This window comes from Mytilus californianus, unplaced genomic scaffold, assembly GCF_021869535.1.
Source record: "Mytilus californianus isolate M0D057914Y unplaced genomic scaffold, xbMytCali1.0.p SCAF_1, whole genome shotgun sequence".
Lineage (NCBI taxonomy): Eukaryota > Metazoa > Mollusca > Bivalvia > Mytilida > Mytilidae > Mytilus > Mytilus californianus.
Window position 1 is genome coordinate 11987279 of NW_026262581.1, and position 13803 is coordinate 12001081.

The 13803-nt window shown below is 32.8% G+C and overlaps 1 protein-coding gene across 4 annotated transcripts; it reads right to left on the reverse strand.

The window, feature by feature from the left end:
- Positions 1 to 253: 253 nt before the first annotated feature.
- Positions 254 to 12459, reverse strand: LOC127700762 (uncharacterized). 4 transcript variants are annotated; one of them, XM_052204604.1, is made up of 9 exons: positions 12319 to 12459; positions 11869 to 11896; positions 10939 to 11118; positions 7800 to 7996; positions 6798 to 6845; positions 6310 to 6373; positions 4002 to 4559; positions 3079 to 3168; positions 254 to 1413 (listed from the first exon to the last, which is right to left on the reverse strand). In XM_052204604.1, exons 4-9 carry the CDS (start codon positions 7983 to 7985, stop codon positions 341 to 343), a joined length of 2019 nt encoding a protein of 672 aa, XP_052060564.1. In that variant the 5' UTR covers positions 7986 to 7996; positions 10939 to 11118; positions 11869 to 11896; positions 12319 to 12459; the 3' UTR covers positions 254 to 340. The 4 variants fall into 4 exon arrangements, with proteins under 4 accessions (XP_052060564.1, XP_052060639.1, XP_052060408.1 ...); XM_052204679.1 differs by lacking the exon at positions 11869 to 11896; XM_052204448.1 differs by lacking the exon at positions 10939 to 11118.
- Positions 12460 to 13803: the final 1344 nt, after the last annotated feature.

Here is a 13803-nt window from a genome sequence, read left to right on the forward strand (position 1 = left end):
TTTTCATTTATGAAGACGAATTACACACACCTAATAGTTAGATTTATGTATGTTTTAGTTACAGACGTTTTTGTTTTCTTCGATGTGTTTGTTGTTTGTTCGTTTGCATACTGTTTTTTTTTTATTATTATATTGCCTTGTTTGTTTATTACGATAGCTTTTTGCCATATATATATATATATAGATAGTCATTTCCGCAAAGTTTTTGCACGTTTTTCATATGGTTTAACTGGTAAAATAAGACATAACGAAATACGGTTGCAAATTTTTATTGACTATAATAAGGTACACCAGAACGTCAAATTAACATTTTAAACCATTTTAGAAGTTAATTTAAGATTCAAACGCTCTGACCACCCAAACTTATGGCTTCATCTTCTCGACTTAACACTGCATGTTGGCAGCGAGGCTCCATACTATTTTGGTAGCATGGATCCATCATCCTCTTGTTTAGATCATATATTTGTTGATGTAAGTTCTGGCTCAAAACATCGTCATTGTTAGTATCACTTGGGGCTTTAAAACTGAAGTTATCATTCAATAAATAACAGTTCTGTAATGTTTGGTGATATAAAATATCTGTAATAGCAACAGCATTATTGTCTTCGAATGAATCCTGTCTAAGTGTGTTGCCTTGAATGACGTTGTTTTGATTATGCGAAGTTGGCGAAATGTGTGCATTTATATTGTAATCAAGGAAAGATTCATAGCTTGGTTTTTTACAATTTACACTTTCAAAAGAATTAAAGTCAATATCAATATTAGATTCACACTGCAAATTGATTCCAACATTTTTATTCAACGAATTGGTACGTTGTGTTTCAAAATTTGATGCTGTGGCGATGCATTTAGTAAAATCTTGCCCTTCTGTGGTGGAAGACAAAAGATCTGCAAAATACCCAATACTGCAATAACCGACACGACGGGTATCCATCTGATGTATTTGACATATTAACTCGTGAATATGTTTGGGAATCAAATAGTCCGCTCCTGTGTATAGCTCGTCCAGAGTAAAGTTATCAGCAGTGTAACTAAAATGTACAACTATGCATTTGAAAGGATTGTTAACATTAATAATACGTTCAGTTATTTGACTGATTGGTGACATGAAAAAATCAAATGTTTGATTTGGGTCTGTTGAGTTGCCACATCTGTTTTCCTTGTTCTTCCAGGATTTAAATTGATGGTAAGTTAGGTCAGAGTTCACAATAATGACAAAATCGGCTTTGTCAATTGAGTTGATGACCCATTTAAATTTATCATCTAGATATTCACGAAGACACCACGGAGTATAAATTACGTCGCAGTGGCATTGCACATCTAGAAATTTAGCAAAGGCTTCAACAGCTTTCACATGTGGTAAATGGTCTTCTGCATTTACAATGTATACTTTAGGTAATTTGAGGAGATCGTCTGAATAAAAGAAAATTTCAAATAAATTCAGATGTAAAACAAAATTAGCACGACTAGAAATAACAGAACAAGAACAGGCTTGGGGTATCGATTCCCCACCCTAGTTTAGTTTAGATACTAGTATCTTTGATTACCGTTTTTTTTTCCATCGTATGTTAACATTTGAAACAGAATTCAATTTGTAAATTGAAATCAGACACATCCGTCGGATTTACTTAGGACACATTGCAAGAAAGTGCAAACAGAAAAAAATGCTGATATGGGAATGCCAACAGATAAAGGTATTAAATAGCGTTCTTGTGTCTCAATAAAGTAACTTTTTAAATAACGGTTGGTAATTGGTGTTTTTCAAAGGAATAAATAACACCCGTTTCATCGGTTGGCAAAACATACAAATAACCATTTTAAAACACTTTATCGATTGACCCACACCAATAAACCGTTTCTCTGTTCGCGGCTTATTCCGTACATTGGTATTGATATATAGAATTATAAATTACTCTCTTTAAAGTTGATGATAAATATAGTGGTCTAGAAACCGATGATACTACTCACCCAAATTCCGAAACTAAATATGTCGACTTCCATTCTCTCATTAATTCATATTTAAGTTGGTCTTTACATCTAATAGTATTGAAATGTATTTGAAATTTAAGTTACTAGAGATACAAAAGAATGGATCTATACCTAGAATTTCTTTTTCTTGAAACCGATGCCGATGGACGACTGAAAACGAAGCCGAGGGTTCTGAATGATTACGTTTAAGTCATCAATTTGGAAGGTTTCAAAGCATTGGCCCTTCAGGAATATTCTGGTAGTTAATGCCTCGAGTATGTTTCAAATGTCATGGTATAATCGGAGGCAACATGTCACCGAATTGTATTTGCCATGAGCAGCACGATTGGTTTCACTTTTAAACAAGAACTTTATTTATTGCTATCTTAGTACCTTCCCCTTTTTAAGCTCTTCTGGTAACTGAAACTTGATTCTCAATATGATTTTGGCATCACATAGTGGAATGATGTATGTAAATATGATTTAATTTTGGATGTAACGCGTCTTCTGATTGGCTGACGTTGTTTTGTTTATCAGCTCATAGACATAATTTTGTCATGTGACCGTGACGTCATCAACGTTTTTTCATGGTTTACTCCGGTTTAAAATGGAATTTAGAATAAAATTATAAGAAATGACTGTAATATTTTTTCTGTCTATTCGAAATAACATAAAAAATGTGGTGCACACTTTAAAATAACTCGCTAGGCGGGTTATTCAGTGTGCACCACATTTTTTATGTTATTTCTTCATAGACAGAAAAAATATTACAGTCATTCCTTAAATGGAGTTCCTCTCCTAACAACCAACATGGTATAAGTCTGTTTGAAATATATCGAATCTGGGAGACATGTGTGTTCTCGAGTGTTTGTTGATGGCTGATTATGATACTTTAACTGACAACGGTATACTAGCTCATAATTAGAATACCTTCATCAAAACAGTAAAAATGAAATTAATTATATTGCAAGCTGAAGTAATGAAATTTTCAATCTTTAGTTTTCTGGGTAGTGATTTATGCACTGTTGTTTTTTTTTTCATGATATTGTCTGTTTTTCGTCGATTTTTGAATATCCCTCTTTTTTGGCCTACTGTATCAAATCATCTTACCTATAGTTTCTTTAATGACAAACGTTTTAATGGTCGAATCGGAGGGTTCGTCGCATTCGGCAGGCCTGTCTGGATCAATCTTTCTAAGTTCTGAAAAAGTTGGGTTGTAAATGTATGGTTGTTACATTTACTAAGCTCAAGAATTATTTAGCATTATATCAATTTCAAGTATTTTGAGGTTTTATTACAAATTCTCATTCCAAATTAGATGAATACTAAGGAAAAACTTAATTCGAAAATATAAATAAGTATGCACACTAACTTTTCTCCTGAAAAGGAAAGTAGGGAATATCTTGTAACTTCGATCGTTTTGTCGCGCGAGGTCATGTAGCATTTTTTCGGTAATATATGTATTGACAGATCTCATGCATAACTAACGTCATTCACTTTTACCAAGATTTTGTCAAAAATATAAAAGTAAAATCCTTCTTTTTGTGTAGATGTACTGCTGATAGGGTACAGGATACTGAAACTGTAATTATCATTGTATCGCTAAACATCCATGTTTTTTTTTTTATATTTCTACGTACGACACTTCCATAACCTCGTGTATAATCCTACTTCGTAAATCTAGCCTTGTTTTGTTTAGCGAATTAATCAACTCTGATACAAACCGATTTTAGCACGAGTAATAAAGTTAGTGGTTGAAGTAGAGTTTGAATGTCCCTCTGGTATATTTCGCCTCTCTTTTAAACTGTATTGATATTCGATACCCAATCCTGTGCAAAATTGCACCGGTAATATTTCTGTAAAATCTAGAATATGCTCATCTTTTCGGCGAAAGAATGTGTCAAATCAAATTAACATTTCAAAGTATAAAAACCTTGGTGTGTAAACTAGCTATTATCATAGGCAGAACACTGTATACTGTACAATATTTATATAGGGTATTTAAGATTTTAACTCTATGCTATATAGCTTACCATGCTTTCTTTTTCTACTAATGTACACAGTGTAGACCAATACGAATACCAACAATAAACCAAAAAAGGTTCCAAGTACAGCGCCAACAATCATTCCTGGTTTCTGATTGGTCCATGAAGCTGAACTCATCGACGTTATCTCCCGAGTATATGCAAATCTTAATGAAGCTGCAGTACGGGTGTTGTCAATAGTGGTAAAGGAGTTTCCATCAGATGCTATGTTCTGTGCATGTACCGATGACAAAGTAGTTTTAGCAAGGGTTGTTTCTTTTTCGGTATATAGAATTTCCTTTGATGTTATTTCCCCTGTATGTGGAACTAACAACAAAGTTGTAGTCTGGGTGCTGTCAGTAGTGGCATCTGGCTTTCCATCAGATGCTATGTTCTGTGCATGTACCGATGATAAAGAAGTTTTACCAAGGGTTGTTTCTTTTTCGGTATATAGAATTTCTTTTGATACTATTTCCCCTGTTTGTGGAACTAACAACGAAGTTGTAGTCTTGGTGCTGTCAGTAGTGGTATCTGGTTTTTCATTTGATGCTATGTTCTTTGAAGGTACTTTTGTAATAGTAATAGTAATAAAACGTCACTATTAGTAAGGGTAAACGTTATATCTACTAAAACTAATGTTTCGCCAGCTTCTCCAACACAGAATATTAATGCGTTCTGTGCGAAACTGTCTTGTCTTTAGGATAATATTTTAACTGGAAAGGCTTTAATCGCTTTCTTTATATCTGTGATTGATATCAAGAATGGCCTGTTAAGACTTATCTGGCCCTTGTGATTGAATAGAACTTTTCTAATTTAGTTTATTAAGCCTTCAATCATGGGTTTCAGATGTATCATTTCTCAAAATTTGCTAGCAATCAACCCTTCATCATTTACAGAGATGTTTCCATAAAAGTCTTCGACAAAGTTTGTAAAAGTATCAGTGGCGAGTTGGACATTGCAGTCATCATTCATAACTTAATATTGTAAAGTAATATTTACAAAAAACAGAGTGGCATTTTTTTTCCTTTAAGCGATTTTTATATACTATTTCATCGAATTTCTAGTCCAATTTTGTTAAGTTGTTTGGCAGATAATGGTTGCAGCCATGTTTGACGGAAAGTAGATAGATACTAAGGAAATATATACTTGAGGTAGAAAAACCTTAATGTTTCAACTGATTCAATACTTTATTTACAGAAAAAAATTAACATATCATTGATATATCATGTCAACACGAAGGTACTGACTGCCCTCGTGGACAAAACCTCCAACCGACAGTGGTAACGACCCATGCAGTGGTTGTAAAAACCCATCAAACTAACAAGTTTGTACGTCTGAGACGTGCGTTTCGTCTACATAAGACACACCAGTGACGCTCGAATCAAAACAGTTGGAAGGCAATATTTAAAGTAGGACTTTGAAGATTATTCAAAACCGAAATTCTATAAAGTTGTGGTAAATAATGCCTAGTCATCTATACCTTTATGGATAGAAAAAACCTTGTTGAATCGTATAATTCAACAGTTTGTACATAGTAGATTTACAGAACATATGAATGATATTCTATGTCAACACAAAAGTGCTGACTACTCGGCTAGTGTAAATCACTATATAATTTGGATAGGTTCATCAGGCAAAATTTTTAAATTAGATCCCTTAAAGATGATGTAGACTACTTTTATCAATGTAAAAGATGTAAAATAAAGTACGTCTCTGTAAGCGTACATGAGTACCTCCTAACAGAAGTTCCTCTTCGGTATAAAGTATTATTACATCTGTTTCTATTGGAACAAATATTCTATACAAGTTTATTATTATCCTATCGGGGACAAATACTGTAATTTTTTTTCAGTGAAAATAACATTGAAAAATAGTTCTTCCATTTTGAACTAATTTTATAAAGGAACTTCTATGCCATGACCACTTAACACACTATAGACAGCGTATATAAGCGATAGCTCACAGTGGCTCTTTGAGGGAAGTCAGTTGTGTCAAAGCATTATAATATATTAAATTGTATTAGAAAGCTGACTGTAACAAACAGGTTGATAATTTATGGTTTTGGTGGGGTTCGTGTTGCTCGTCTTTAGTTTTATGTTGTGCTTTGTATACTGTTGTTTGTCTTTTGGTCGTTTTTCGTTTTTTGCCATGGTATTGTCAGTTTGTTTTCGACTTATGAGTTTGGATATCTTTTGGTATCTTTCGCCTGCCTGTTAAGTTCATGAGAAATAAAATAATACATATATATACATATATAGTATTTCAATATTTTAAAGTAAGTTCTGGTGTCTATAGATGTAACTGCTTAGTTACTTACTGCTTTCTATTGTTATAGGTCTTGTTGTAATTCTACCACAGGAGTCGCAATTTTTTGGTTCAACCTTAACAAAAGAAAGCCAATTAAAAGTTTGATAAAGCTCAACTAAAAACGTAAAAAAATAAAATTATTAAAAGGAAAATAAATATCTATATGCTTTTTGTGAACATCTCATAAAACTCCTGACAATATATCTATATGTTCTACTCTCCTTCTTCTAAATTTTAACAAGTCACCAAAACATCAATCTACTTCTGTCTTATTAAATACAGAAAAGAAGGTATGAATATCCAATTTTTAGTATGATTGATTCTAAAATTACAATCATATGATCGTTTCGGATTTTTGACTTGTTTCATTCTTATATTGTCCTCTAAGTTTTGCTTTCTATTGATCTCCTTTTTAAAATAGTTTGTCTAATATCTTTTTATCATTATTTCGAATATAAAACCATGAATTTCAAATTAATTTGTATATTCTGTACTTACTGTAACTTTATATCGACCTGGTTGTAAATTGTCAAATATGAATACATTCTAGAAAAAAATCGTATATGTTATGTAATGATAAGTATGATATGTTAATTAATATACCACACATGCTTTATGTTTGTTATGTCGAAATATTTCTTCGTACTGAAATGACAACGATTTTTTTGCCCCGAGTATTGCATAGTAAATAAATTACGAACACTGAATACTACATGAGTAAATATTAAAAAAAAAATCAATTTGGATTTAGCTTCATCAAGAACGACCAAAGCCGAATATTTGAAAGCCTAGGATGTATTAGTACCAAAACACGTGAAGGTTTTAACCGTATAGGCCTAGTTACCTGAACGACTTAATATCTTTAACACACAAAATATCATATACCTCTAACTAGATCGGTGTGCCTACCTTTCACAAATCTTCGGACCTAAAGGACACTCTGTGGCGAAACCAATAAAGCTTGCAATGCAATTTTATCTTATATTTTGTTTATTTGCACTCCATGTCTTGATTAGTAAGGCAGAATATTCCGTACCAACAGAAAAGACTCAATAGAACAAAATGGGCAAATAATTGGAGCAGGATATCAGAAGCATATATTTATTTAGCTGTCCGTTCGTCAATCTCTGCTGGCTGATAGCAAGATACAAGATAGTGTCCACAAAGTATACATTATGTTGATATGAACTTGTGTACAAACCTTTTATCTTCAAATGCTTTGACAAAGAAAATTGAAAGTGGACTTAACGTTTGAATTGTTTTACATTTGTCATTTTGGGCCTTTTATAGCTGACTATGCGGTATGGGCTTTGCTCATTGTTGAAGGCCGTACGGTGCAAATTAACCATCAGATAACATATCCAAAACGTATGAAACGCACATGTTGAATTTGATATATTAAAACAGTTTAGCAAAATGTCCATATCGTATCTTTAGTAGACATAACGTATATAAAAGCTTTTGTAAAAAGATATATAACTGACAAAATATAATATATACCTGTGATGTGCTGTCAGATATTACAAGTTTCACATCCTCATCATCCTTGTCAAGCTCAACTAATCGTACTTTGAATTCATGGAAACCCGTCTCTTTTGTTGGATTTTGAATTGTAATGTATATGCATTTATCTTGACTACTGATATAAAATGATATTCTTGTTGTCCATTTAACAGATGACATCATATCATGTATATCTGTAGGAAGATAATAGGTTTTGAGTACAGAACAAATAAAGATTATAACATTGTATGTTTCAAAAGTGATGATTTTCTAAAAATTGTTTAACATTTCACAGTGGTATCATACTTTAACTTTGTTTAAACCTGTTTATTTACTTTTGATCTTAATTATTTATCCCTTATAATTTTTATTAAGTATGTATTTGCATTCAGGTATCACAGATCAAATTTATTCGTTCAATGTGTGTTAATTTACGTTTATTTATTGAGTTAAGCCTTCCAGTTGATATTTTATAGTGTGTCTTTCTATGTTGTGATGTTATACTATTGTTTCAGAAAAGGGAGAAGGTTTGGTACCATTAAAACGTTTAATCCCGCTGCAAATGTTTGCACCTGTCCTAAGTCAGGAATCTGATGTACAGTAGTTGTCGTCTGTTTATGTAGTTCATACGTGTTTCTCGTTTCTCGTTTTTATATAGATTAGACCGTTGGTTTTCCCGTTTGAATGGTTTTACACTAGTAATTTTTGGGGCCCTTTATAGCTTGCTGTTCGGTGTGAGCCAATGCTCCGTGTTGAAGGCCGTACCTTGACCTATAATGGTTTACTTTTATAAATTGTTACTTGGATGGAGAGTTGTCTCATTGGCACTCATACCACATCTTCCTATATCTAATTAATTCAGAACTATATTATGCAATTCGATTCAACTAATAAAGACACAGATTTAAAGAATCATTCTCTCAATTAACATACACGTATCTCGTTTGCCTTTTCCGTGTCCAGGAAAACTGGATTCAAATAAATAAAGATAAAGATTTTACAGTATACAAGAAACAGAATGGTAAAAGCCTTAAATAAAACACACCGAGTTTGCTGCTTTCATTTTTGTTTGCTAGGCGCGAATCGTCATTTACTGTTACTAAATATTGGAAAGGGTTCCATAGAACTCAATGTATCGCTAGCGATTGCCGCTGTCGGTGTAAAAGTATAGTGTTGACTGCCAAAAAACTAAGTTTATTTATCAGTAAAATACGTAAAACAAAATTAATTAAAAACATTTTCAGAAGCTATTTCTGGACCTTGAAGAAGCTTCTGTCTAAGTTTCGAAACATTTCATTGATGTATAGAACTATAACCCTAAATTGAATATATATGTTAACTATAAATAATATAAGTCCATCTATCAGTAAAAAGTAAAATAACAAAAATACAGAACTCCAAGGAAAATTCAAAACGGAAAGTCCCTTATCAAATGGCAAAATTAAAAGCTCAAACACATCAAACGAATGGAAAACAACTGTCATATTCCTGACTTGGTACAGGCATTTCCTTATGTAGAAAATGGTGGATAAAACCTGGTTTTATGGCTAGCTAAACCTCTCACTTGTATGAAAGTCGTATAAAATTCCATTATATTGACAATAAAAGACTGAAAATGAAAAATATTTGATTTAAAATTTTTACTTAATGTGTTACCTTTTAATCATGAAAAAGCTGCCTTCAAAGTGTCATAAAATTCTGTGAAGGCTTGACAAGGTTAATGGTTAATATTTTGTAAAAAGTTTAATCCCAGACTACTTATAAACTATAAAGCTAAAAATCGAAGACCATTTATCTATAGAATACGGAAAAATGAAGAAAAATGTTTCTAAATTTTTGCTCTGGTGCTGTCTTTCGATTTTAAATAAGCTTCTCTCAAAGGTTCGTAAAATTCTATGAAGGTTTGACTCAGTTATTAATGTCTTAAAAACTTTCATCACAGACTGGCATAAGTTTTGACGACACAGAATACGAAAAGTAGGATCGCTATATAGTTAATTGTGTCGCTTCCGAGGCTTACATCACAGGCCCGACAAAAAAAAAATAATTTCAGATTGATTTTCTTCCTTAGTTTAAGGCATAAAATACGAGATAAGCAAGCTAATAATTTATCTAAATGAACGTAATACTACAATCGCCAATTAAACAATGAAATTTGCGTATAACTTGCGTGAAACTTGCTTATAACTATACGAGAAAAGGAACGATTTCACCTCTCAGTTATGAACTTTCCATTTCTATGTAACAATATTCCAGCAGCACCTGCATATGAAGTATATATCTCTCAGTTAATACGATATTCCAGAGCTTGCGTTTCCATTCATGAGTTCCTTTTTGGGGGTTGCTGATTATAAAGATGCTATTGAAGAAAGGGTTCCAAATAGTGAATTTGAAGTCATCCATTTGAAAGTTTTACGGACACCATTCCTAGTTGGTTGGCCGTTATGGAATATCTGTGTCACAGATGACCACAAATATGTTTCAGTTGTCGCAACCACAGTCCCGTGTTCATCGATTGTGACATCACCAAATCAGACATTTCACTGGATATAAACTTGCATGTGCAAAACGAATGGTAGCACAAATGGAGCAGGAAGTGCTTAACCTTCCGGAGCAGCCCTTTTATTTTCTATGTAGTGTTTTGTAGACTTGTTTTTCTTTTCTTCGTTTTCATTTTGTATGGTGTTGTCAGATTTTCTACGACTTATGAGTTTTTAATGCTCCCTTAGTATTTACCGCCTCTTTTTTTTACCACTGTACGAATTTCTTGGTTAGAATAGATGGAAAGGCACGATCAAGCACTCTTATTTCAGATGTCAGAACATTTCAGTACTACTTCTTTTGAGACAGCTTGAAAACTTTTCAATTTAAAAAAGATTTGGAAGATACCAAGGGGACATTTAAAATTTATTTGTCAAAGAGAAACTGGCAACGCCATGGCTAAAGCGAAAGGATACGAAAGACAAACAAGTCCTCATAACACTACATAGAAACTAATGCATGAGCAAACACAAACCTCACCAAAGACTTTGGTTAAAAGCTTTTTTTTATTTTTTTCGAAATATCAGTTTAATATGAATTCTCTAGAATAAAATATACGTCTAAAATTGTAAAACAAAATTAAAAGTAGGTTAACCTCTGGAGCACCTGTGTCTAATTCCAGTTTTTTGTTGTTTTCTTGTGGGATTCTCGTCTCTCAGTCTCTTGCTTTTCTGTGTAGTGTTTTGTGAGCTATTGTTTTACTTTTCCTTTTTTGGCGACGATGTTTTTTTCTTCGTTTTTGGATTTTCGATTGTCCAATTGGTATATTCTTCCCCTTTTGAAATATACTATCAAATTATTAAATAGTAAATGCTTATGACAGTAAAGGTCACAGAACGCATATTTGAGTATATTTTTTTAAACCCTGATTGCTTTGATGCATGATGTTCAAAATGTTTGATAATCAGAATTGTTTACGGTGAATATTATGTTTAACGCAATTATACATCAGACAGATAATATTGAAAAAAAAATGTTATCTTAATTTATTATTATGTTATAAGATATTTTTGACGGTATTATATACATTTTTTACATACAGTATATTTATATTATCATACGTAAACACTGTATATTATTCTTATCGACCGACGCTTTCACAAGAGTCCTCGATGATTTCTGTATTAAGCAACTCTTATTTTAACTCTTTGAACCAGATTATGAAAGCGAATTTGTGCACCCTCTCCGAACAGACATTGAAATTAGTAACACGATCTTTTTTCTAGCAATATGAGCATACATACCATGCGCATTTTTTTTCAATTTGAAAATTCACAAATATCCATTTAAATCCTTGTTATAACAGATAAAATAACCCTTAATTTGGTGGACAAAAACTTGCTTGATTTGAAGGGTTAAATATATAAGATAGTTAAATCACTTATTCTTTCATCTTAGAACCAAACATATTTCACAAAACTATTGATTCATTGGACATTTTAACAAAGGTGTATGTCCTTTATGTGCGTGGATTTATCTTTAGGAAATATTCTGACAAATGATAAATGTGGATATAAGAACTAACCTGTTCTTATTATGTCTATCTTATCCATCTATGATGAGTTTAAATCCATAGCATTCATCAATTGCAGCAAAAAACAATATGAAAATATTGAAATATTATGCATATCAAAATAAATTAATTACAATATATTACTACTAGGTAACAAAAGGTAAAATAACAAAAATACCGAACTCCAAGGAAAATTCAAAACGGAAAGTCTCTTATCAAATGGCAAAATCAAAAGCTTATACACACCAAACGAATGGAAAACAACTGTCATATTCCTGGCTTGATACAGGCATTTCCTTATGTAGAAAATGGTGGATTAAACCTGCTATTATATCTATCTAAACCTCTCACTAGTATGACAGTCGTAACAACATTTCGAATAGCACAGAAAACAAAAAACAAGTGGTAATATGACTCCGGTGATGGTTCTTTTCTTAAAATCTCTAGAAAAAGAGTACTAACCTTAATGTTTCCATCCCGTAGTTATCAATATACATCTGATGTATTCGTATAAACCACTTCATCAATTTTTTAGTGTAATATATTAGCTATCTGATGAACACTTGAGTACATGTCAAAATTAACTATCTGGTGTACACATGCGTACGTGCGCTTTTGAGCAGACATATTAATTTTCATTTGATCAAAACTTTTCAAGACGAACCTATGACAAGTAGTAGCTATAACAGCTTTCCCATGTAGAAAATCTAAAAGTAAGTCTGCCAAAAAAAAAAAATATGTCTCAATGCAAATTAACGTTAGACATGTTAGAAGCTAGGAAAATAAATAGAGCAAAAAGCGGGTATGATTCACATATAAGACAATGGCCATACATTTCAGTAAATAAACTCATCATAGATACCAGGATTAAAATTTTGTACGCCAGACGCGCGTTTCTTCTACAAAAAGACCCATTAGTGACGCTCGAATAAAAAAAGTTAAAAAAGCCAAATAAAGTACATATTAAAGAGCACTGAGGACCCGAAATTCCGACAGGTTTTGCCAATTACAGCTAAATTAATATATTCCTAGTGTAGAAAATCCCCAGTATTTCGAAAAATTCAAAGTTTTGTAAACAGTTAATTTATGATTTTGACCATATCAATGATAATTTATGTCTACACAGAAGTGATGTCTACTTGGCTGGTTATAACCTCAGGGAGGAAACTTTAACCAGCAGTGGTATCGACCCAGTGGCTGTAAATAAACTCATCATATATACCAGGATTAAAATACAGTAAAGAAAGTATACTATACATTTTAGTTTTAAGGTAACTTCTAGTCTTTTGTTTGGGGTCAAATTTTGGAAAATGATGCGCGGTATATTTTGATTCTCATGAAATGCGATGCTGTTCTTCATCTTGATTGTTCATAAACCGTTTAATTCATACCTAGTTGCTATTTCTAAACGGCATCTGGGATCGACTTGAAACCCTTGGCTTTGAAAAATTAAAAAAAAAGTTGAAATCTGTCTCGTCCACGTGTTCACGCTCTTCCTAATTTTAAATTGAGTGTACAGTGAAAAATACAAGAGTTCCAAGTGGTGAAGTTGAAATCATCCCGGTTGACCGTTATTGAATATCTGTTTCACAGATGCGACGGATATCTTCCAATCGTCGTAACCACAATCCCGTTCTCCTTTTCCCCGAATGTCACCTAATGAATAAGATTTATCACCGGGTTTGTACTTACATGAGCAACACGACGGGTGCCACATGCGGAGCAGGATCTGCTCTCCCTTCTAAAGCACCTGAGATCACCCCGCTTTTTGATGGGCTTCGTGTTGCTCAGCCTTTAGTTTTCTATGTTGTTTGTCATTTGGTCTTTCCCCTTTTTTTGCCATGGCGTTGTCTGTCTATTTTCGACTAATGCGTTTGAATGTCCCTTTGGTATCTTTCGCCTCTCTTTTAATAAAAACACAACATACGTGATGAAGTATACGATCCG